The following is a 24,875-nucleotide window of genomic DNA, read 5'->3' as shown; positions in this document are numbered from 1 at the left end:
TACAAAAGCAAGTTTGGGGTACATCAAGGCAAGGGAGTTCATGCAATTCTATTGGAGTGTGCATTCAACATTCCGTATATGGGTACAAGTTTGTCAACAGCCTAGTGACTTTTAGCTCATACAGGGATTGTTCTGTCCCAGCTGTTTTGTTTCCTGCTTCTGCTGCTGCTATGCAGTTGTTACAGGTACCTGTTAACTGCTGCAAGCCCCTATGCTTATATGTCAGTAAGTAGAGCTGCTGTGTGCCAATGTGTGAAATCACAGCCTGTCAGCTCTTAAACTGCTGAAATTTCCATTCTATTCTACCACAAGGAAACATTTAAGTCATTCTGAAAGATACAAAAGTAGATTTAAACAAATTAAAAGATACTTATTGGTTTGTATTTTGTCCCATTTCATGGTTTGCATTTGCTTTCCATGCTGACTAATAATACTGAACGTTTTCATGTGCATTATTGTTCATTTATCTTATTTGTAAAGAATCTGGTTAATTTTTTTTTCAGTTTATTATTCAATTTTTGAGTTATTATTATTGAATTTTATGTAAATTTTATAGTAGATGAATCCTGTTTATGGAAACAAGTCCTCTATCAGATATGAGTACTGCAAATATCACATCCCTAATGTGTGACTTGTCTTTTCATATTCTCAGTGTTTTTCAAAGAAAAAATCTATTTGATTTTGATGCTCAATTTATTGCTTTTATTATATGTATATTCCTTTAAAAATCCTTTATATATTTTGAAGTTGCAGAAAACTTCCTTCTGTTAGGTTTTCCTATAATTTTTTTATGGTTTTAGGTTTTACAATTAGGCCTGTGATCCATTTTGACTAAAATTTTGTGGTTAGTTTATTTACTTTTATCAGCACTCAGTTGTTTTTTTATGCTGTCTAGACTTATTGTATTAATTATTGGGTGTGTAGGGTGTAGTGAGCTTATATAGCTACAATAGAGGTGTGGCAAAGCTGGGTGATTTAGTACTAAGTTTCAAAAAGAGAAACACCATGCAAAAATAATTAGAAGGCAATTGAAAAAAAAAAAAAAACTACAGGGAAAATTAGAACTACCACATATTAAAACACTAAAAAACTTGTAAATTAAAAAAAGGTGCTACTACTGCATCAAAAGGCAGGAAGTACAATGGAATATAACATCCAAAATATGATTGAACACATATAGAAATTAAGGGTTGTTTTAGTCAGCATTTTCACTGCTCCGACTTAAAGACCCAACCAGAACAATTTTCAGGCAGGAAAATTTTATTTGAGAGCTCAGAGTTTAAGAAGTCTTAGTCTATAGAAGAACAGCTTCATTCCTCAGGACTGGGGTGAGGCAGAACATCATGGTGGAAGGGTGTGGCAGAGGGAAGCAGCTCACATGGTGATCAGAAAGCAGAGAGAGGGTCTCCACTTGCCAGACACAAATATATACCCCTAACCACACTCCAATGCCCGCCTCCTCCAGCCACACCCTATCACTTCAGTTACCACTCAGCTAATCTGTATCAGGGACTTAATTAACTGATTGGATTAAGATTCTTACAACCCAATCATTTCTCCTCTGAACCTTCTTTCACTGTCTCACATGTGAGATTTTTGGGGTTACCTCACATCCAAAACATAACAAGTATAATATAAAGTAGCATCTAATATAGCTGGAAAGAGAAGGAATCTTTCATTTAGCAATGCTAACAATCTAAAATACCTATTCAGGAAAAGAATACATGATATCTATATCTGCACTTAGCAAAAGAATGAACTCCAACACTAAATTTTAAAATTGAAGTATTTAAAGTTAAAAAAAAAAACAAATGCAAGGGGGTATTCCTCTATAACCTGGATGTGTGGAGAGGTTTTCTTAATCTTGCACAAAATCCCAACACATTTAAATTATTTTGTTTTACTACTGAATTTTTAAATATCACCAACAAGAAAAATAAAAGCACTACAAACTACTCTGCCTCTTTGGAGTATTTCAAGATAACTTCCCATCTCTACATGCTGATAGAATCTTCAAATGCTCTGACACACATTCTGTCCTTATTTTATACCTTATTTTATAGTTAGTTCAGTGGGAGATTAAAGTGCCAGTTGCTTAATCTCACCTGGAACCATCTAACCTACAACTGAACTACATATTTTATTTATATGAACATTTTATAGTAAGATATTAGAAACAATATTAATATTCATAGAAGGATTTTATTATAATTTCCAACTTTATTGAATTACAATAGAATTTAAATGACTATATTATCCATCCACAAAAAGAAGTTTCACCTTTAAATAATTTACATTACTTATACAGTCATTAAAATAAAATAAAATCCACATAGATAGGAGAAAATCTCTGAAAAGTAATGTAAGTAGAACAAATTAACTATTAAAATTTACTATTTAAATTCATAAATCAAAAACAGCAAAAGAGGAATAGCTTTGAATCATAATATAAAAAACAAAATTTCGAGCTCAAACTATCAGGCCAAAGAAAAATAATAACCTTGTCAATGAATATTATACTCTCCCAGATGGTTTTGTTGTTTTTTTACTATTGTAGATTTTCAATGATCCTAAATCACTGACATAACTCTACCTTAAAAACTTGAAAATAATAAGAGCAAATGAAATCCAAAGAAGCAGAAGAAAGGAAATAATAAAGAACAGAGCATAAATAACTGAAATATAAATTAATAAATCAACAAGAGAAAATTCAGTTAACCCCAACTAAATAAAATTCAATCAAAATCAATCAGAAAAGAAAAACTTACTTTATTTTCTGAGATCAATAGAATCAATAAGTCTGTAGCAAGTTTGATTAGGAAAAAAGGGAACATAATTACCAATATCAGAAATTAATTGATAGAAATTAAGAAACTTGAATGGACATAAATGCCTCAAATTCCAGAACTTAAATATAAGTGGTAAATACACAAAACCCCACAAACTACCTAAGTTTACTCTAGAGAAAATTCATAACCTAGATTTTTCCTTTTATTTTATTTTATTTTTTAAAAATTGAATCAGAAAATCTTCACACAAGGGAAAATCCAGATGCAGATTTCTCTGATAAATGATATTAACCATTTAAGGAAGCAGAAATTTCAACTGTACATGAACACTTCAAGAACTTTCAGGGAGAGCAAATAACTCATTTAACTCATTTTATAATTTAACTCATTTTATAATGCTACCCCCCCCCCCGTTACTAAAAACCTGACAAAGATATCACATAATGGAAAACTGTAAACAAATATCCCTCTTGAATAGGTGCAAAATTCTAAACAAAACAAATCTCTTAGGAAGATAACATATCATGTCAAAGTAGGGATGTTCCAAGATTTTAACAATGTTATAACTTTTGATAATCAATGTAATCAATGATATTTTTAAAAATAAAACATATTTCAGTAATTTAGAAGAAACATTGACAAAATACAACCTTATTTTCTCATTTAAAAAAATCCAAAATTCGCAACAAACCAGGAATAAAAGAGAAATTTCTAAATATGATAAAAAAAATCTATGATAAACTTACATCAGACTTGTGAATGACTGAATGATTTCCTTCTAAGATCAATGTCAAAACGGTATGCCCTTATCACTTCTATTCAATATTGTATTGTAAGTTTCAGGTGCTATAATAAGGAAAAAGAAAAATGACACTGAAAGGAAGTAAAGCTGTCTGTAGAAAATTTAGCAAAGCCTCAGAACATCTACTATGGTGTATATATTTAGTAAGAGTTTCAGGTAAAGTATTTTTACTTTAATGTGTTTCTATATAATAACAGTGAGCAAAATAAAATTGAAATAAAAATAAGTTAATAGAGAATCAAGCAAGTGAGTAATAAGATATACCTTAAAAATTTTTTTAAAGAATCTCTACACTAAAAAATGGAAACTAAAATGTATTGCTAAGGGGAGACCTAAATAAATATTACAGCATTTCTAACCAGGTGTCTGGGTTAGAAATCTCATTATTCAAATGATGACAACTCTTTTCAAGTTTATCTTTACATTCAAAGCAATAAGGAATTATTCATCAGACTGTGTGTATGTGTATGCGTGTGTGTGTAAAAGTTGACATCCTGATCCTAAAATATTAATGGAAAAACAAAAGAACTAATATAATCACAACATGGAAAAGATGAAAAATAAAGAGAAACAAAATCCAATATCAAGACTTATTATAGGCTCTATGATCCTCCCGATTTGACAGACAGCCACATCCTCTATTCTCTTGCAGTGCTAGCCATGACCCTGAGACATGATAGTGAATTTCAGAGTGAGCAGATTTGGCCGTACTCGATGCCTGGTCACCAGGGCTGCTTTCAATGCTGATAGAGTCTTCAAATGCTCTGACACACATTCTGTCCTTATTTTATAAAGTGGATCTTGTTGCTATCAATGACCCCTTCATTGGCCTCAAATACATGGTCTACATGCTCCAGTATGATTTTACCCAGGGTAAATTCAATGGCACAGTCAATGCTGAGAATGGGAAGCTTGTCATCAATGGAAAATCCACCTCTATCTTCCAGAAGTAAGATCCCACCAATATCAAATATTGATATTTTATGCTGGTGCTGAATATGTGTGGAGTTCACTGGTGTCTTCATTAAACATGAAGAAAGCTGGAGCTCATCTGAGGAGTGGTGCCACAAAGGTCATCTCTGTCCCTTTTGCGATGCCCCATGTTTGTGATGGGTGTGAGCCATGAGAAGTATGACAACTCCCCCAAGATTGTCAGCAATGCCTCCTATGCCACCAAATGCTTAGCTACCCCAGGCCAAGGCCATCCATGATAACTTTAGCATTGTGGAAGGACTCATGACCACAATCTGTGCCATCACTGCTACTCAGAATACTGTGGATGATCCCTTTGAGAAACTGTGGCATGATGGATATGGGACTGCCTAGAAGAATATCATCCCTGCATCCACTGACTCTGCCAAGGCTGTGGGCCAGGTCATCCCTGAACTGAATGGGAAGCTCTCTGGCATGGCTTTCCGTATGCCCAATCCCAACATGTCATTTGTGAATCTGACCAAATATGATGACATCAAGAAGGTGGTGAATCAGTCATAGAGGGCATCTGGGGCTACATGGAGGACCAGGTCATCTCCTAAAACTTTAACAGTGATACTCACTCTCCCACCTTTGATGCTGGGGCTAGCATTGCCCTCAACCACCACTTTGTCAAGCTCATTTCCTGGTATGAAAATGAATTTGGCTACAGCAACAGGGTGGTGGATCTTATGGTCCACATGGCCTCCAAGGAGCAAGAGCCTCTAGATCACCTGTCCCGGAAAGAACACAGAGGAAGAGAGAAGCCCTCAGCTGCCGAAGAGTCCCTGCCCCTAACTCAGTCCCTCAACACACTGAAAATCTCCCCTCTTCCCAATTTCCATCCCAGACCCCCTGAAGATGGGGAGGAGCTTAGGAAGCCCTACTGTCACATACCATCCATATAATTCACTGCACCCCTCCTCCAAAAAAGACATTATAAAAATGCTATAATATACAGAAAAAGATACGAGTATTTATGAAAATATTTTTTGGATAACAATGAAAAGACATTCAGTGAAAAAAGGCTTTACATCAAAGAGTATGAAAACAAATAAGATTATACACAAATTGAACTTGAATATGCACTTCATAGCATATACACAATAGGTCCTATACCCAAATGTATAACCTGAATTTGTGAAAACTCTAGAAGATATTTAAGTCAATTTTTGTTACCTGGTTTTAGGCAAAGCTGTGTAGGATATAAATAATCTATACAAAAATATATTGATAGACTGAAATTTACTTCTCAACAGAAGGTAAAAAGAATTTAAAAAATGCATAGACAGGGAGAAAATATTTCAAACCAGTTATCTCATGAGTGACTTTATATAGAGAGAATATATAAAGATATAAAGAGCTTTCAAAATAATAGTAAGAAAAAAAGAGATGCAAAATATTTGAACAGACATTTTCACTGAAAAAGATCCATATAACATTAAGAAAAGAAGCTTAGCATCATTAATCATAAGGAAGATGCAAGTTAAATCACAATGAAACACCACTAACTATTATATGGAGGAGTTAAGCATAATAATAATAAGTGTGACCACAACAAATGTTTCAAAAATAATGTAGGAATTGACATCCTGAAAAATTGTTATACAGAATGTAAAATGGTGTAGCCACTTTGGAAAAACAGTTTTCAGTTTCTAAATCAATAAATGCATACCTAATACATGGTCCAGGTATTCCACTCTGATGTGCTTATCCATGAGAAATAAAAGCATATAAACCTATGCTGTCACAATGACTGGTACACCACCCTTTATCTGGAAAAAAACCAATGTCCAGCACCAGATGAATGAATTTGGTGTACTCATACCATGGAATGCTACTGCAATAATAGTAGATATTATTACATGTAACAACATGGACAAAATTAAAAATAACTATGCTGGGTAAAATAAGCCCCATACAAAAGAGTGATTACTATATGATTTAATTTGTATGAAATTCTTGAAAATGAAAACAAATTTATAGCAACAGAAAGCATCCAGAGGTAGATTAATGAGGAGCATGAGTAAACATTTAAGGATGATGGATATATTCACCGAATTGACTGTAGTGATGGCATTGTGAGTGTGTACATGTCAACACTTATCTAATTGTATATGTTTAATGTATACAATTTGTACACATTTAATTTGTCTGTTATGCCTCAATAAAGCTATTAAAATAAGATAGAAATGAAGAAGGAGTATAGGAGCTGAGTTTGATCAGTTTTTAAGTTGTTATTCTTATTTTTACATGGAATATTGAGAAATAGGTGGGATGCATGGACAGAGACGTTATCCCATGAGTTCCTCTATGGGAAAGCATGGGCCCTGCCAATGGAGTTTCCCTTTTGGCAGTGGAGGCTGGAAGAGGAACAGCAGGAAACTTAGGCCTTGAGTGGATGAGGTTGTTTGGCATGATCCTTACCTACCCTGTAAGTCATTCCCACAAGAAATCAGTTATCACACTGGACATAACATCTGTAAGTGGAGTAGGAGGAAATGGGGAGCAGAAGAGAATTAGTTAGGCTGCCTTCTAGGAGCATGCCCATGATTCAGTCTCTTTGAGATTAAGGAAAATCTATCACCTATGAAATTAAATTTTTTAAAGGTCAAATTGCTTGTGTATTTTGCTAGGATATATATTCCTTTCTGAAAACAACCTCCCTGGCCTACTATGAACTTATTATTTTGCTATTTATGTCTGCTTTTAAGTTTTTATAAAGGTTCATTAATTTGGGAATTAATTGATTCCCCAATTAATCTTCACAAGAAAGATACACAGCAGAACAATAAAAGGGAGAGGACCCATGAGGAGACTTCAAATTAGCAAAGTATATACCTAGTTTTTGAATTTTTCCTATGATTAATTGCTAAATTACTATTGTGTTAAGCCTAATCTGGTAAGACTTAACATTGAATGTTACAAAGCTAGTTATGTGAGACAGAAGGTGATGAATGCAGACTTACCCCAAATAAAGGAAAAAAAAATATACTCCAGATTTTCTCAATAAGGAATGAAATAGAATGTGCAAATTTAACTCAGAAGAATATTTTTAAGTAAACATGTCCAGGCTTATCAAGGACCAATGATTCCTTATATTTTGGCATAGTTTGCTCAAGAAATAAGTGTGTGTGTGTGTGTGTGTGTGTGTGTGTGTGTTTGCACATACTTCATAAACTGGGCAACTGTTAGAGGAAATGGGAAAAGGGAAAATTATTGAATGTTAATTTTAAGAAACAGGGAAGTTAGTTTTAAGAAAAAGATGAGGTCAAGTGGCCACCATGATCCTTAGTGGTTATGTCCACTAACTCTGGGGTAGGCCACATCTCTTTCTCATTACTTTGCTCAGAACATATTTTACATCCTTATTCCTTAAGCTGTAGATCAAAGGATTCAGCATAGGGATCACCGCGGTATAGAACACAGAGGCCACCTTCTCCTGGACCCTGCTGTGGCTGGATGTTGGCTTGAAATACATAAACATGATGGATCCGTAGAAGACCCCAACAGCTGTCAAATGAGAGCCACAGGTACTAAAAGCTTTGGACCTGCTCTCACTTGAGGGTATTCGAAGAATGTTGGTGAGTATAAAGGTATAAGAGATGGCTATGGGCCCAGTTGTTGCCAGCACATTAAATCCACCTATAAGTGTCACCAGAAGCTCATTAAAATAGGTGCTAGAGCAGGAAAGCTGTAGGAGGGGAATTATGTCACAGAAGTAATGGTGGATGACATTCTCCCCGTGGAAGGAAAGCCTGATCATGGAGGAAGTGTGGGCTACAGCTCCAAGAGCTGCCATGATATAGACCCCTGTTACCAGTATGCTGCATGCCTTTTGGGACATGGTGACACTGTAGATCAGTGGATTACAGATAGCTGCATATCTATCATATGCCATGGCTGCCAGCATATAGCCCTCAGCAATAGCAAACGTGCAATAGAAAAAGAGCTGTGTCATACATCCAGAATAGGAGATAACATTTTGTTCCCATATAAAGTTTCCTAACAGTTTAGGGGTAATAACTGAGGAATAGACGAGATCTATGAATGACAAATTACCAAGAAAAAAGTACATGGGAGTTTGGAGCTTGGAATCAACAGTAATTAGGAGGATCATACCCAGGTTTCCCACTACAGTGATCCCATAGACTACTAGAAACAGGAGAAAAAGGGGCAGTTTGAGTTCTGGTTGGTCTGTTAATCCCTGGAGGACAAATTCAGTCATGGTGGAAAAATTGCATCTGATCATTTCCTCTTGGAAACAGGGTATAAACCTAAGGAAAAAAAAAAAAAAAAAGAAACCTTAGAAAGTAAGAAAGCTCTGTTCCCATGGTGGGAAGTTGTTTTATTACGAGTGTGACAAAAGAAAAGAAATCCTGATCATCAAATGAGAACAGTTTAATGGCTGTAAATAACAAAAGAAGAGGATTATATATTTTTTCATGTCAAATTTGAGTTTCTTTTAGTCAAGGAATATTATAAGGTGTATAGAAACAAAGAGCAAGTACTATATGATCTTAAAATGATTAGAAAGTATCTGAACAGTTCAAGGCTGCCCCATTTTTAACCTCAGAGACCACCCTAGTGTCTACTATGAATGGGTACTCCACAGTTACAGCTGGGCTGGAAATCCATCTGACCTCTGCATGGCTAATGCCTGCTGGGATGTTCCCTGCTGCTAACACCAAGGTTCAATCTAGTGCTAAGAAAGTAACTTCTGGGGCTGGGGTTGTGGTTTAGCAGTAGAGCTCTTACCTCCCATGTGCAAGGGCCTGGGTTGGATCCCCAGCACCACATAAAAATAAACAAATAAAATAAAGGTACTGTGTCCAACTACAAATAAAAAATAAATATTTTTTAAAATTAAAGTAACTTCTGGGCTAGTAACAGCCTGCGTGTGCATTAGGTAGTTGTTTACTGTGGAATAAACAAGAACTGGGGAGAAAATGCATGTTTTAGGGTCACAATTCAAGGTCACAGAGGGAAGCACGGTTACTTTGATGCTTCACGTTAAGGTTTTAAAGTTGATTCTGAAGTTCTGTTATTCAAATAAGAGAGTCTGTTGTCAGGCAATTTTACTTCTAGAGGAGCTTTGGGATATATTGTGGACACATCTTAGGACTTTGATGAAATAATGGGAAAGAGAAGAACCATCTTTCTGTGGTTCTATCCACTGCATGTCACAGGCAAGAGTAAATTTGTTTCCTCCAACTCCAGTTGTATTGGGTGAACTAATTTCCACATGTATTTGATCTAACTAGCTTATTGAACTACAAATTTGCAATTTTCCATAAGTAACTCTATTTTACAATGAAAACTTTAAGGAAATGTGGCTTTTCCTAAGTGTACACTTACCTGAATGCTGTAAGGAGTAGAATTGTTGCTCCAACTTGGTTTGTTTGTTCTCTTTCAGTGTGAAATGAATTCACACAGTTGGCTTTATGGAAAATATGCCCCATCCAGTGCCTTGCTGATCTTGTTGGAGTGTAAATGATGAACACTGAAAATCAAATGGACATTATTGAAAATGAAGAAAAAATAGAGCATCTTCTGGCCATCTCAATGCTTACCTCATGCTCCAGCTGTGTCACCAACTCACTGTATGACTTTGGGAAAGTAACTTCACCTTTGCTCTTCTGTGAAAGAATGAATTTGGGATGAGGCTTTCCATAGTGTACTGGATCTCTGAAATTTAATGACACTGGGTAAGCAAATACAAGATTCCCTTTCACCCCCATAACACAAACAGCCTTTTCTAAGCAAGGAAATATTTTGACTCATTGTTTGTGGATGTTTGGTCTCCAAGGAAATGGATGACAAGAATATTCTCTGAGGACCACAAGATCCACGCAAGATGATGAAATTCTCCTGAGAACCAGAAACACGATAAAGTCTATTTGCTCTTAAATTGATGATGTGCACAGAATGTTGGCATTTCAAGTGAATGCAATTACATTTTTGATATTACTTTTTGGAAGAAAACAATGTATGTGAAAGATGATAATAGTTCCCACCTGAGATGGTTGTAGGATTACCATAAGCAGTTTAGCTAGGAGAGTCGCACTTCAAAAAAGCAAGTGTCTCTGACCTCATGACTGAGCTCCAAAAAGAGCATAGTAAACCTGACTTTTAGATTTTTAAATCTATGTGTTGTAATTAAGGTTAATTAAGATTTATATTCCTGGGACAGTAATTATGCTACCAGTATCAATGATGAGCCACTTGCGTTACAACTAGTGTTCTGTGATTTGAATGAATATTCCATATGTATTTTTATTTATAGGAAGAGCTTTAGTGCTGGGTTTCTGTTCTCTCGACTAAAAGGCTCAGGGGTCACTCTAGTTAAACTGGGCTAACTGGGCTGCACGTAATAACCACAGGAGACACAAATACCTTTTTCTTTGGGGTTGCTGTGACGGCTCCTCTGACCTTAAGGGTCTGCGGAAAGAGAGAGAGAGAGCACGTGCTACCCCTTTTATTGAGGAGAAGCTATTCAAATGAGGCAAGGGGTCAGGTTTCAGGGGGCTGAGTCTATCTTCATGATGTCCACTGTCAGCAGGTTGACTGACACCGGGTAGGCCACACCCAAGGGCACAGTAAGAGGAGGGGACACACACAAGGCACTTCCATGGAAGATTCTATCCTAAACAGGGCAAGGGGTTATATTACAAAGGAACAGGTGAGCATAGCTTCACCCATGGGGCTGTAGCAAGACACACCCATTTCTGTGACTGAGCACCTCAGCACCCAGCTGGGGAGTGTAACTCAGTCACCCGTAAGGTTGGCCTCCCACACTTTAGGATATATTGTGGATTTATTATGACTAGCAAACACAATATTGAAGGGAAAGAATAGTCAGAGACTGGAAGTATCTGACTTCAAAATTAATGCAAAGCATTAATACTCAAGAAGGTAACATAAAAAGAATAGACGAAGAGATGAGCAGGACAGAGAGCCCAGACATAGACCCTCATAGATATAATCAATTGATTGTGGATAAAGGAGCAAAAACAATTTAATGGAGAAGGACAGTCTTTTCTAACAAATGATACTGGAACAATTGCACAATACATATAAAAAAATTAATCTAGACACAGGTCTCACATGTCTCGCAAAAATCAAATCAAATGAATTAAAATCTAAATGCAAAATCATAAACTCCTAGGAAAATGACCTAGAGAAATGTCTGGGTGACCTTGAGTTTGATGATAACTTTTAGACACAACACTAGATACATAATATATTAAAGAGTTAAAGAAAAATAAGTCAAAATTTATTAAAACTAAAAACTTTTGCTTTGTAAAAGGTGTTTTTTTTTGCATGTGTGTGGATAACTGCATTACTTTTTATTATTTAGTTTTGTTATTTCTTTTTTTAATTGATTTTTTTTAAATAAATGACAGCAGAATGCATTACCAAAAGGCATTATTTAAAAGAAGAAAAAGGTAAGCTTCAGACTGGAGGAAAAGTCTGCAAAATGCATATCTAATAAAGTGTCAATATCCTAAATTTACATAGAACTATTAAAAAATCAACAAATACTTCAATTTAAAAATGGGAAAAACGTCTGAATGAACATTTTACCAAAAAGAAGATAAAGGGCTGGGAAGTAATCTTATGAAAAAATATTTAAGGTAAGTTATCATAAAATTGTAAATCATTCTGTAGGCTCTCTATTCACCTCACTGATTATATCTTTTGCTGAGAGAAAGCCTTTTAGTTTGAATCCATCTCATTTATTGATTCTTGATTTTAATTCTTTGCCTTTAGGAGTTGTATTAAGAAAGTTGGGGCCTAATCCAACATGATGGAGATTAGGGCCTACTTTTTCTTCTGTTAGACTCTGGTTTTAATTTTTTTTTCAGAATAAAATTGTATTTGAACTAAGGTTAATTTTTAAGCCTGTAAAAAAACATCAGTGATGGTTAAGTAAGATCTTAATTCTTTTTTTTCCCAACATTTTTAAAAATTATTATTATTTTTTAAATACACTCCAACAGTGGAAGGCATTATAATCCTTATTACACATATAGAGCACAATTTTTTTGTATTTCTGTATATAAAGTATGTTCATGTCAATTTATGCCATTATACATGTACTTTTTTGCATTACACTTCTTAATACACATATATACCACAATTTTTCATAATTCTGTTGGTATATAAGGTATGTTGACTCTGGTTTAATTTCTAGGTTCTTGATCCGCTTTGAGTTGAGTGTTGTGCATTGTGAGAGATACAGGTTTAATTTCATTTTGCTACGTGTGGATTTCCAGTTTTCCTAGCACCATTTGTTGAAGAGACTCTCTTTGCTCCAATGTACATTTTTGGTGCCTTTGTCTAGTAGAAGATAACTGAAATTATGTGGGTTAGTTTCTGTGTCCTCATTCTGTACCATTGGTCTACAGGTCTATTTTGGTGTCAATACCATGCTATTTTTGCTACTATTGCTTTGTAGTAAAGTTTTAGATCTGGAATAGTAATGCTACCAGCTTCACTCTTCTTGCTAAGGATTGCTTTGGCTATTCTGGGTCTCTTATTATTCCAGACGAATTTCATGACTGATTTTTCTATTTCTGTAAGAAATGCCATTGGGATTTTGGTTGGGATTGCATTGAATCTGTATAGTGCTTAATACTTACAACAACATCTGCTGCTTGGCGTAATACATCATGATTCAATTTGAAAATATTTTTAGTTATTAAAAAATTATAAATCAAAGCAAATTAAAATGTCTGAAATTCAAAATACTGACAACACCAAACACTGTTGAAGTTGTGAAACAACAGGATTGCTCATTCATTACTGGTGGGAATGCACAAAGGTGCAGCTTGTCAGGTTTTTACAAAACCAAACATACTCTTACCATGTGACTGAACAATCAAGCACCTTGCTATTTACCATGATGAACTGAAAATAAGTGTTTACACAGAAAATGCATGTGTGTCGAGGCTTTATTCATTATTATCAATAGTTGAAGGTAAAGGAAAAGTGAATCAATAAACAATGTGCAGTGAGTCCAGACAAGGGGATATTATTAGTTGATTTTTAGAAATGAGCTACCAAACCACAATAAGACATGGAAGAAGCTTAAGAGCACATTTCTAAGTGAAAAAAAAGTAACTAAGGAAAAGCTTACATGTATTTTAATTTCAACTATGGGTCATTTTGGAAAAAAAGTTCAACTATGAAGACAGCAAAAAGATTAGTGGTTGCCAACAACTTGGGTGGAAGGAAGAGAGATGGATAGATTAGCACAGGCAAATGAGGCAAATTTGTGTGGTATTGTAATGGCAGATACATGCAATTGTAGACTTGTCAAAATTTGTAGAATGTAGAACATAAAGAGTGAACCCTAATGTAAATGATCAGCTTTAGTTAGTAGTAATGTAACCATATTCACTCATCAGTTTAAAGGAAAATACCATGAAAAATATTACTAAAAGGGGAAACTACACTGGTTGTTGGAGGAGGTCAGAAGTGCTATGTAATATCTCTGTATTCTTTGCTCTGAAAACCAAAATTTTCTTGGAATTATACCTCTCTCTTTATTTCCCCTCCGTGTTTTGTATGTTTCTTTCATTTATTCATCCAGGACACTAAGGGACATTTCAGCACTAGGGATTCTCTTCTTCAACTTATTTAGATTGTTTTCATTCCATGAGATTTTTAAAAATATATTTTTAGTTGTTAATGGACCTTTAATTAATTTATTTATATGTAGTGCTGAGAATCAAACCCAGTGCCTCACACATGCTAGACAAGTGCTCTACCACCGGCCACAACCGCAGCCCCTCCATGAGATCTTTATCTTAATGATTTACTTAATATTCAGTGGGGTAAAATTTTGGGAGCTAATACAGAATTTGTGTACAACATGACAGATTTCTTGGCTTATCAATCTGAAAAACAAAAGAAAATGCAGCAACAACAATTATCACTTCCCAAGTAAATTACAATTAAAATCAGTGAAGTGGAGAGAAGCCATCCTATTCTCTGTTGTTACACAGGATCACAGAAACAACAATCAGGAGAATCCCTACAGGCTTGTAAGTTCTCAATATGTGAATAAAGGGGAACCTAGCCTTTCCTTATGAGCCATACCATGGAAAATGTTCCTCTTTCAACAGCTAGAGTCTAAGGAAAGGGAGGAAAAAGCACAAATGGAGGAGAGTGTGGTCCGCTCATATGGAGGTGTATGTTACTGGGGCCTTTGATCGGCACTGACCAATCGACCATTCACCATTAGATACCCAAAGGGCTGTTGGGAGATAGGATCAGAGAGGGAACTTTGAGATCCACTGAAGGGTAGCCTCAGCCAGGACCTTACAATTGTTCTCCAACTTTGCCTAAATCTTTGCGTCCAAAGACAGAACAGGATGAGGGGCCACTGTTTGCTGCATCAGATATGCTCCAAGTCAGGATAGAAAATTAGAAATTGGCCTTTGCAGATCCCATCATGCCTGACTCTCAGCACAGGTGATTAGGAGCCACAAAAATTTGTGATGCCTTTCATTGAAGACTTGAGGCTGGCAGCCATGTTAATTATGTTTAAGGGGCTGATGGGTGCCCAGAATTGTCCTCCACAATGAAAGAGCCAGAAAGATGCATGGTGCAGGATATCTTACTATGCAGTTTTACACTCTTTAGGAATTTCATTTCTTAGGATTGGTCTTCCATATAAGAGCTTGAATGGACTAAGCGCTAGTGTCCCTGAAGTGTTTCTAATTCTGAGTAGGGTCAAAGAGAGCACTTTGGGCAAAGGGTAGTGGGTTTTCTGAGTTAATTTTTCCTGATGTCTCTTTAAGATATCATTAACCTTCTCTACCTTTCCCAAGGATTGAGATTTTCCTGTTCAATAGAGATGGTCCCTGGAGAGCCCCTTTCTGATACTGTTCCACTGGAGATCAGGTCTATGTTCCCTAGAGTTAAAAAATGAATGCTGAGAGAATGGCTGAGGCATGCATAGCTGGCAAGTTTATTCAAGAAAATAATAGAGACAGACTTCTCTGAAGAGAAGGGGATCCAGAGCTAGGTGTCTGTAGAAGGGGGCACAACTTGCTTTCTTATAGCCCCCAGAAATTTTTTCATTAATCATTATCTTTCATTGCCTTTCCTTCCTTCCTCATATATGTGATTAGAAGCATGAGTGCAGAGGATCCTTGTTAGCAAGCTTTGTTCTCTCTTTGATAAGCAGCCATCATCCTCTCAACCCCCAACATTCATTACCTACACTGACTGCCTGACTTTTACCTCTGTCTCAGTTGATAAGGGCATGAGAACACTTTAAAGAAAGGGATTGCAGATGGCAACATAGCAATTGTAATTCATTGTAACCAACATGTGACACTCTGAGATAGAAGAAATGAGAAAGAAGTAGAGCTGAGTCATGCATTTGTGATAGGAGATAATGTTTTTCCCCCACAGAGCCAGCCTTGTCGGATGGAAATGATTTTTAACATCCTATAACTAATTTCTAGAAGGAGTTAACAGATATATTATCACTATCAGTCATTTCTATCTTCATTTAATGTCAAAAAGTAAGGATTTGTGCATAAAATCTTCAAATTGTCAAATATTGTTAAGATGAAGCATCATTTATAGAAACCACTGTGCATATCACCAGGTGGAGTGGCTCGTAGTTAGCTCTTTTGCCATTCTTTCACTAAGTGCCTTTGCTTTTCTTCAAGGGAAGCAGAATGGCCAGTGAGTAGTTAAATTGATATGCCTCAAGATGAAAGTGCTGAATCATTTACTATTTGTTATTAAATCGTTTACTAACTAAAATCACTGGGCAGGTTAAATGACCTATTTGTTTTATGATTTTCAAATGTGCAAGAAATAGCAATATTACTAGCTAATTATTGTCAAAACTAAGAAAGTGAGCATAATCATTATTATGTTAGTGCCTGTTAATATTCTACCAATGGGAAAATAAGTAATCATGAATTATTTTGAATTAAAAAAGAGCCATAATCTTATTATGTTAGTTTTGCCTTTCTTTTATCTAACTTACTGTAAGTTAGAAGTGAGTATAACTAATTTAAGTGGCTGAGTTACAAATTCAGTACTCTTTTCTGTTGAATTAGGAAACAGAATTACAAATTCAATACTCTTTTCTGTTGAATAGATGATTTAAGTAGAACATGAAGTCTGTCTCTATTACTTTCTTGAATAAACTTGCTGGCTATGCTTGCCTCAGCCATTCTCTCAGCATTCATTCTTTGACTCCAGGGAACACAGATCTGATCTCCAGTGGAACAGTATCAGAAAGGGGCTCTCCATAGACCATCTCCATTGAGCAGAAAAACCTCAATTCTTGGGAAAGGAAAAGAAGGCTAATAATATCTTAAAGAGACACATAATAGGAAACAAAATTACAAATTCAGTACTCTTTTCTGTGAATAGATGATTTAAGTATAACATATCAATTAACACTCCAAATTGATTATAGTTGAAGTATAAAATATAGAAACATATTCTAACACATTTTTTCACCAAAATATAATGTAAAACTAATCAGATATGTAAACATCTGAAAGATACTAAAGCAAATCTTTGAGATCTTGGAGTAGTTTAAGATTTAGTAGAAAGACTATGTATGCACACACAAAATAAATAAACAAAACCTCATAAACATAGTTCAATTGAATTTTAGCAAAATTAAAGATGCCATTAAGAAAATGAAATACAAGCTTAAGATAATACATATGTATGGAAAAAGAATTTTATCTAAAATATGTAAAAGTATATTCATTTGGAGGGAGAAACACAACAGACAGATTGTCATAAAAAAGAATTTAAAAAACTTTTTGTAGTTGTAGATAGGCAGAATGGCTTTATTTTATTTATTTATTTATTTATTTATTTATTTATTTATTTATTTATTTATTTTATATGTGGTACTGAGGATCGAATGCAGTACCTCACGCATGCTAAGCAAGCACTCTGCCACTGAGCTACAGCCCCAACCCATAAAAAAAGAATTTAAAAAAATGATTGTAATGATGATCAATGAATTCCAAGAGAGTACAGAAAAAGACACTGAATTAATTAAGGAAGTCAGTATAGTATATGAATGAGAAATTTGATAAAGAGTGAGAGACTGGAAAAGAAACAAAGAAATCTTAGAAATAAAAGACAGAATAAATAAAATAAAATATTCAGTTCAAATTCTAATAGAGTAGACCAGGCTGAAGACAAACTCACAGCTTAAAGAGAAAGTTGCCAGTCTTGACCATTCAGACATTATTAAAGAAAATAAGTAATTATGATCAGAATATACAAAAACTCTGGGACAACATTTAGTCACCCAATTTAAGACTCCCTAGAATTAAAAATTGTTGCAGACTATTGGCATGGATAAATTCTTCAGGGAGAAAATAACAGAAATTTTCCCCAACCTTCAGAATAAGATGAGCATCTAGATACAGAAAGCATTCAGAACCCCAACAGACAAGGTCAACAACAACAACAACAACAACAACAACAACAAAACCTCTAAACGCCTAACACATAGAACAAGGATATAATTCTAAAAGCTTTAAGAGTAAAGCATATTAGGTCACCTTAAGAGGCAAGTTAATCATAATTACTTCTGATTTTGCAACACAAACTCTAAAAGCCAGGGTGTCTTGGAATGATGTTTTCCATGTCCTGAAAGAAAATAGCTGTCAATCAAGATTGCTATATCTAGCAAAACTATCCTTCAAAATTGGAGAGAAAATAAAAACCTTCCAAGTGTAGCAGAAAGTAAAAGAATTAATGACTTGTAAACTAATACAATAGAACTTGCCCAAAGAAATAGTCCACATAGAAAAAATAAAATAAAAAGCAAATCCCAGAGCTCACAAATGCACAAATGTCAGTGGAAGTGTAGTGAAGACAATGAGAAACAGAACCAAAATAAACATTCAAAATAAATCAAAATAGCAGAGAGTAATAAAGATATTTCTATAATATCATTGAATGTAAATGGTCTCAACTCTCCAATCAAAAGATATAGACTGGAATACTGAATTAGAAAATAATATCTAACTATATGATGCTTTCAAGAAAATAATATCTAACTATATGATGCTTTCAAGACACTCGTTTTATAAGTAATGACAGACATGGACTGAAAGTGAAAGAATGGAAATTGATATAGCATGTAAATGGAGTCCACAAACAAGCAGGAATATGTACGCTCATATCCAAAAATGCAGACTTTAAGCCAAAATTAGTCAGAAGAGACAAAGGAGGTCACTTCATACTGGTAAAGGGAATGATACAAGAAGAAGATATAATGATAGCAAATATTTATGCCCCTAACATTGGTGCACCTAATTACATAAAAGAGATTCTAGTAGAAGACTAAAGTAGACACTAGCACAATAATACTGATAGTGATTTTAGCACACATCTCCCACCATTTGGTAAAGTCATCTATACATAAATTAAGTCAAGATTCTTTGAACCTGAAAAATATAAATCAAATGGACTCAAGAGACATTTGCAGAGTATTTTAGCCAATAAAAGCTGAATATACTTTCTTCTTAGTGAATCCTGAAACGTTCTCCAAAATAGACCATATTTTAGGTCACAAAGCAACTCTTAGAAAATACCAAAAAATCATGTAATTATTTGCATCTTGTAAGGTCATAACAGTTTAAGATTATAAATCAACTTCATAGAACCCTGAAGATACTATAAATACATCTGGAAATTGAACTTTTGAATGATAAAGGCATGACAGAAAAAAATAAGGGAGAAAATTTTAAAAATGATATTATAGAAAGATCTTTATTACTCTCTGCCATTTTGATTTATTTTTAATGTTTAGTTTGGTCCTTTTCTCACTGGCTTCACAATAGATGCAGAGAACACCTTTGGGCAATTGTGGCTTAATTTTTTCCAGCACATTCTGATAGGTGCACACATGTTTCCCTAGATATTTTCTCTTAGAGACAGGAAGATGGAGAGTTTAAACAGTGTTCTGCCCCACTGGTAAGGCTAAGTACAAGGGCAAGAAACCCAGGGGCTGACCTGTGGAAAGGCCAAGTGAGCACTTGGTCTGTAGAGGAGTTTCTAGAGTGAAAGTGAAAAGCTCATGTTGCAAATTTCAAGTGAAACACCCTCAATGCAAGCTGGGTCTTTGCTTGCACAGGACTAAAAAATGTGCCTCACTTCTGCTGAAATGAGAGGCAGTCAGAAAATATGACATGGGAAACTGTGAGATTCTTGCATGATCATCAATAAATATCTCTGTCCTATGGAACTTACGGTTCATTGAAACCAGGAAAATATAAAGAGTAAATATTTAAATGATCATATGATAATCATAAGCAGGATAGTCTAAAAGGAAATAGCCATTTCTCCTAGAAAAAACGTAGAGGGACTATAAGGAAAAGCAATTTAGATTGATTTTCAAAGATGATTTTCCTGAGGAAGTAGTTTTAAATACCTATATCCCTGAGAGACAGGTTTTTAAGACAGATTCTGGTACATTTTTTTTTTGTTTTACTGATTATCTTCTGATACACTAGTCATAGTAAATAAGCCAATAGCTTCAAGTGGTAGAAATAGGTTGATAGTAGGATCCACCTAGGCTCAAATACAGAGTCCACAACCAATTAAGCATTTGCCAATCATTTTAGTGTGCTTAATTTGATATGTGACATAATTTTAGAGTTTCTGCAGACAGCCCTCTAGAATGATGGTCTATCTTCCCTTCAACTAAAAGTGTGAACAAACCATAGATTGGATAACCAAGAGTGTGAGAATAGTCATGTGTAGATAAAGTAGGCTACATTATCTTTAATATGAGCAAAGTAACATATCTAACCTCACCTCAAAAAAGAACAAAGCATCTTCTGGCTATAGTAATATAGGTTACTGTATATAATAATATGATATACTTTCTCTTTTAGCAATTTTATTATTGTATATTTTATATATTATTAAATTATGAAATAATTTTCTTGATGGTAGTGTAGGCAGAATTGTGTTCTGTTCTGGGCATGAAGAATTGCTGGGTTATTCCAGTTATCATTCTATCACCAGGTTCACTAGCCTGACCAATCAGGTGTAAAATATACTTTTTTTTCCTTTTACCTCCCTGTGTCATGTACTTGAAAATCAAGAAAAAATATGTAGCAGTAGCAGTGGTGTCCCAGAGCAGGAAGACTCAGTGCTGTTCCAGAGTGTCACAGGCCAGAGTAATGATTCTGACATTTGGGAAAAAAAGCTTATGATAAAGCTGTGGCTTCCTTCAAGCATGCTCGAATAATGGTGACATTCGTGAAACTTCGGATAAACTAAAGGGCAAATCTAGGTGAAAACCTCTTAAGAAGAATAAAAGCCAGAAGACTGTTTCGACTTCCTTGATAATAAACAGTGGAAAGCTCGTGACAAGTGTTCTGCCATTTGGTCAGAAGATGGCTATATTTACCCAGCTACCATTGCTTCAGTTGATTTTTAAGAGAGAAAACTGTATCGTGATTTACACTGGATATGGAAATAGAGAAAAATCTGTCTGATCTGCTTTCCTCAACCTCTGAAGTAGCTAATAATATAGAACAGAAAGCTCAGGAGAATGAAAATGAAAGTCAAGTTTCTGAAGATGAAAGTGAAAACTCCTCTAGGTCTCCTGGTGGAAATAAATCAAATAAAATCAAGTCAAAAGCAATTCCATGGAACTATTTCCTTCTTCCACTACTACCAATGCCAGGGTCAGGATCGGGACCAGGAAAGCCAGGCCTAAAATTCAGTAGCCCACCACCACCTTCACCACCACTTCATGTTGGTTACCTACATTTTCTTCAGGCCCATCAATAATTCTCCATCCCATCCCCACCTCCGATATGTCCAGATGTCTCTTGATGATTCTGGTGCTTTGGGAACTATATTACTCTCTTGGTAAATGAGTGGCTATCATATTGGCTATTACATGGGGTCTCAGACAAAGTCAAAAAAGAAGCAAGGTGCTCACATTTCAATTAAAGAGTAAGTCTGCCATCATTATAAAATTGAATTTTACTTTTGAATAAATTTTATGATTTGTGGGAAACTGATGTTTTTTGAATATTTTAAAAAAATTGAAATGTAAAAAGTTGAAAAGTTAAAGGTATTTTGATGCCCAAACTATCCGATAAAAATTTGATCTACATCCCCACTAAAATTATATTGGTGTCAGAATGTCATCTCACCAAACACGCACTGGAGGGTCACGCAGACAAAATGTACTTTTACAAAAACAAAAACAAGAAAAAATCCTCAAGATTTGGTGACACTTAGTATTACTTACTAGCAGTGGTCAGAAAACCACGCAGCTTTTAAATTTGTGATGCAATGTAAAGTGTACTGCATTATATATGAAGTGTCTTTGTCAAGAATGTTTAACTGAAATCTAATCAAGTCTTTCAGTCTGATTTCCCATTTGCAGAGGGTAATGGAAGATGGAGCAACAAGTTCCATGACATTACTAAAGAAGCTGTCAAACAGGTTTAGAATATAAAATGTTATGGAAGATAACTGGCTTTGTTTCTTCAAAATATCAGGGTCAAGAAAGAAAAAAGGAGTTGGGTTGGGTAACTATTCTTGATTAAAAGTTACTTAAGAGACATAACAGATTAACATAATGTGAGATCTTTTATAGTATTGGGGATTAAAACCTTGTGCAAGCTAAGCACCAGCACTACCTCTGAGCTCAGTCCCCAGTGTAAAAGGCTTGAATACACTCTGGTTTGAAAACCCTTTATAAAAACCTTGAGTTGAGGGCAATGAAGAAATTTTGAATATGGATTGTATTTTAAATATTAGATAATTCTGGATTTTGTGAATTGGGATAAAACTTGTTTATAGAACAATGTCTTTTAATTAGTTTATGAAGCATTCAGGAACAGAATGTTATAGTGGCTCTAAAATATTTGTAAATGGTTTCTCCAAGTGTGTTTGTATATGAAGCATATACAACAAATTGTTTATCTAACTGGTGTGTATATGGATATTCACTGTACCATACTCTCATTTTTGTATGTTTAAAAGTATAAAATAAATATATTTAATTTGTAAAAATTAGCAAAACTTTTTTTAAAAAAGAAAAAATATGCATTGCTTTAGGGACTCCATCTTTGTTGACAAGATTAAATGAATGAAGAAATCAGTTAATTGACCAGTGGTCACACCTGTACTAAAATCCTGCCACAGAAGAAACTCAAGACTAAGACTTATAAAGTGTATGATAGGTTAGAATGTCATCATTATCTCATAGATATTTGAAGAATTTTCCAAAATGAAACATAATGATTTTGAACACAAAATATCTATTAGATAATATTTAGTTTTATTTTAAACAAAAGCCATATGTAATTTCTTAAAGAGATTAATGATATATTAATGAATGTAGATAGTATAGGATATATATGGTTTTCCTAGAAATATTTCAAAACAGAAAAAAGGATAAAATTATCAAGGAACTAATGGGTGGTAGTGGCTCTTCTACATCCTGGAGATATCGCAGTATGAACAGAAGAAATTACATGGAGATCTCAGTCTGATCAGTTTAAAATATAAGCAGGCAAGAACAAATTAGAATAAAAGGGGGAAAAGCATGTATATTGTATTGGGCACAAGTTGAACATATATATCCATTTGCAGCTTAGATTTTAGAGTACTATTCAAATTTCTGAAGTAATACAGAATAAACAAGATATATAAGGTACATGAAAGAAAAGGACAGGAAAGAGATTTTTTCAGGCTGCAATGTCTTCATAACAAGGAATTATAGCCATGATATTTTTAAGTTTTATTCAGTTTCATATATATTGAAGAAAGAAAGTCAATAATCTCATTTGGAAGATGGACATTTCATAAACTGAGTTTTGGTCAATTATATAAAAGATATAGAAGATGATGGGGTTGGTACTAATGGGTATATGGATAAACACCACCCTTAACATTTCTTTGCCTCTGTGATACATATGAGATAAAACCGTACCTAGAAAATGGCACTCAAAGGACTATAAAAAGATGAAGTAACATAAAAATCCTAGAAATATTTAAGGATATTCACAAATGGACTAAACATTACTCCACACCATGTGGTCATCAATGAATTAGATCTGATAAATAATCCCACACATTACTTCTATTCACAGGAAAGTTTCTTGGTGTAGCATTTTCTTCAGGGCAACACTAACATCTTTATTCCTCAGGCTGTAGATCAGAGGGTTCAGCATGGGCACAATAATGGTATAAAACACAGAGGACACTTTTCCTTGGTCCATGGAGCTGACTGCTGATGGCTGCAAGTACATGAATGCAGCAGATCCAAAGAAGAGAGCAACAGCTGAGATGTGGGAGCTGCATGTGCTGAAGGCTTTGGTTCTGCCCTCAGTGGAGCGAATGCGCAGGATGCTAGCTATGATGAAGCTGTAGGAGCTGAGGATGGTCAGGGTGGGGACAAAGATGTTAAATGTGCCAAAAAACAGAATCAGCACTTCATTGACATAGGTACTCGAGCAAGAGAGCTTTAGGAGGGGAAGAAGATCACAGAAATAATGGTTGATCACATCAAATTTGCAGAATTGGACTCTAATCATGCAGCCTGTATGAGCTGATGCACAAACCACACCCATAATAAACACTCCTAAAATCAGGGAAAGGCAAGTCTGAGCGGACATGATGACATGGTAAAGCAGTGGGCTACAGATGGCCACATAGCGGTCATAGGCCATTGCAGCCAACATGTGACACTCTGATATGGCAAAAATGAGAAAGAAATAGAGTTGAGTCATGCATCCAGGGTAGGAAATGGTATTCTTATCGGACACAAAGTTCACCAGCATTTTGGGGGTTATCACAGTGGAATGACACAAGTCAATCAAGGACAGACTGCTGACAAAGTAGTACATGGAGGTGTGCAGGTGAGAACTGAGCCCAGTCAGTGTGATCATGCCCAGGTTCCCCACCACTGTTAACACATAGATCCCTAGGAAGAGGAGGAAGAGGGGCAACTGGAGCTCTGGCTGCTGTGAGAGTCCAGCCAGGATGAACTCAGTCACTGTGGAATGATTTTTTGTCGTCATGTCCTCTGTTCAGCTTCTGAAGGGAAAGAAAGAAAAAAAAAAAAACAAAACAAAACAACAACAAAGAAACATGGTTGGTGGAGGGATTTCACTTTTCTTTTTATTTACATGGGGGTGCTCCATACCTATGATTTCCAGTTTAGATGTCCCCTTAGTGTTTATATGATTGTTTGACCTGGGTCAGTTAAGTAAAATTTGCTTCAATTTAATATTTATTAAGCTTTATTTTCAATAAATGTA

At 35.1% G+C, this 24,875-nt stretch overlaps 2 protein-coding genes and 2 pseudogenes across 4 annotated transcripts; 2 read left to right on the top strand and 2 right to left on the bottom strand.

Annotated features, from left to right (window-relative positions):
- Positions 1–4,405: 4,405 nt before the first annotated feature.
- Positions 4,406–5,471, top strand: LOC308642613 (glyceraldehyde-3-phosphate dehydrogenase-like; annotated as a pseudogene). Its single transcript has one exon. The product of its transcript is annotated as a glyceraldehyde-3-phosphate dehydrogenase-like (transcript).
- A 2,399-nt stretch (positions 5,472–7,870) lies between these two features.
- Positions 7,871–8,815, bottom strand: LOC308641572 (olfactory receptor 8D1-like; the record flags this gene model as incomplete). The annotated part of the gene is made up of 1 exon (XM_081280247.1): positions 7,871–8,815. One exon carries the CDS (start codon positions 8,813–8,815, stop codon positions 7,871–7,873), a length of 945 nt encoding a protein of 314 aa, XP_081136373.1.
- A 7,450-nt stretch (positions 8,816–16,265) lies between these two features.
- LOC308641571 (survival of motor neuron protein-like) lies at positions 16,266–21,556 on the top strand (annotated as a pseudogene). Its single transcript has 2 exons — positions 16,266–16,272; positions 20,691–21,556. The product of its transcript is annotated as a survival of motor neuron protein-like (transcript).
- Positions 21,557–23,699: 2,143 nt separating this feature from the next.
- LOC308643009 (olfactory receptor 8G1-like) lies at positions 23,700–24,635 on the bottom strand (the record flags this gene model as incomplete). Its single annotated transcript, XM_081282562.1, has 1 exon — positions 23,700–24,635. One exon carries the CDS (start codon positions 24,633–24,635, stop codon positions 23,700–23,702), a length of 936 nt encoding a protein of 311 aa, XP_081138688.1.
- Positions 24,636–24,875: the final 240 nt, after the last annotated feature.

This window comes from Spermophilus citellus, assembly GCF_964194105.1.
Source record: "Spermophilus citellus genome assembly, chromosome: 2".
Classification (NCBI taxonomy): Eukaryota; Metazoa; Chordata; class Mammalia; order Rodentia; family Sciuridae; genus Spermophilus; species Spermophilus citellus.
The sequence above is the reverse complement of the archived record's forward strand: the minus strand, read 5'-3'. Positions and strand labels throughout refer to the sequence as shown.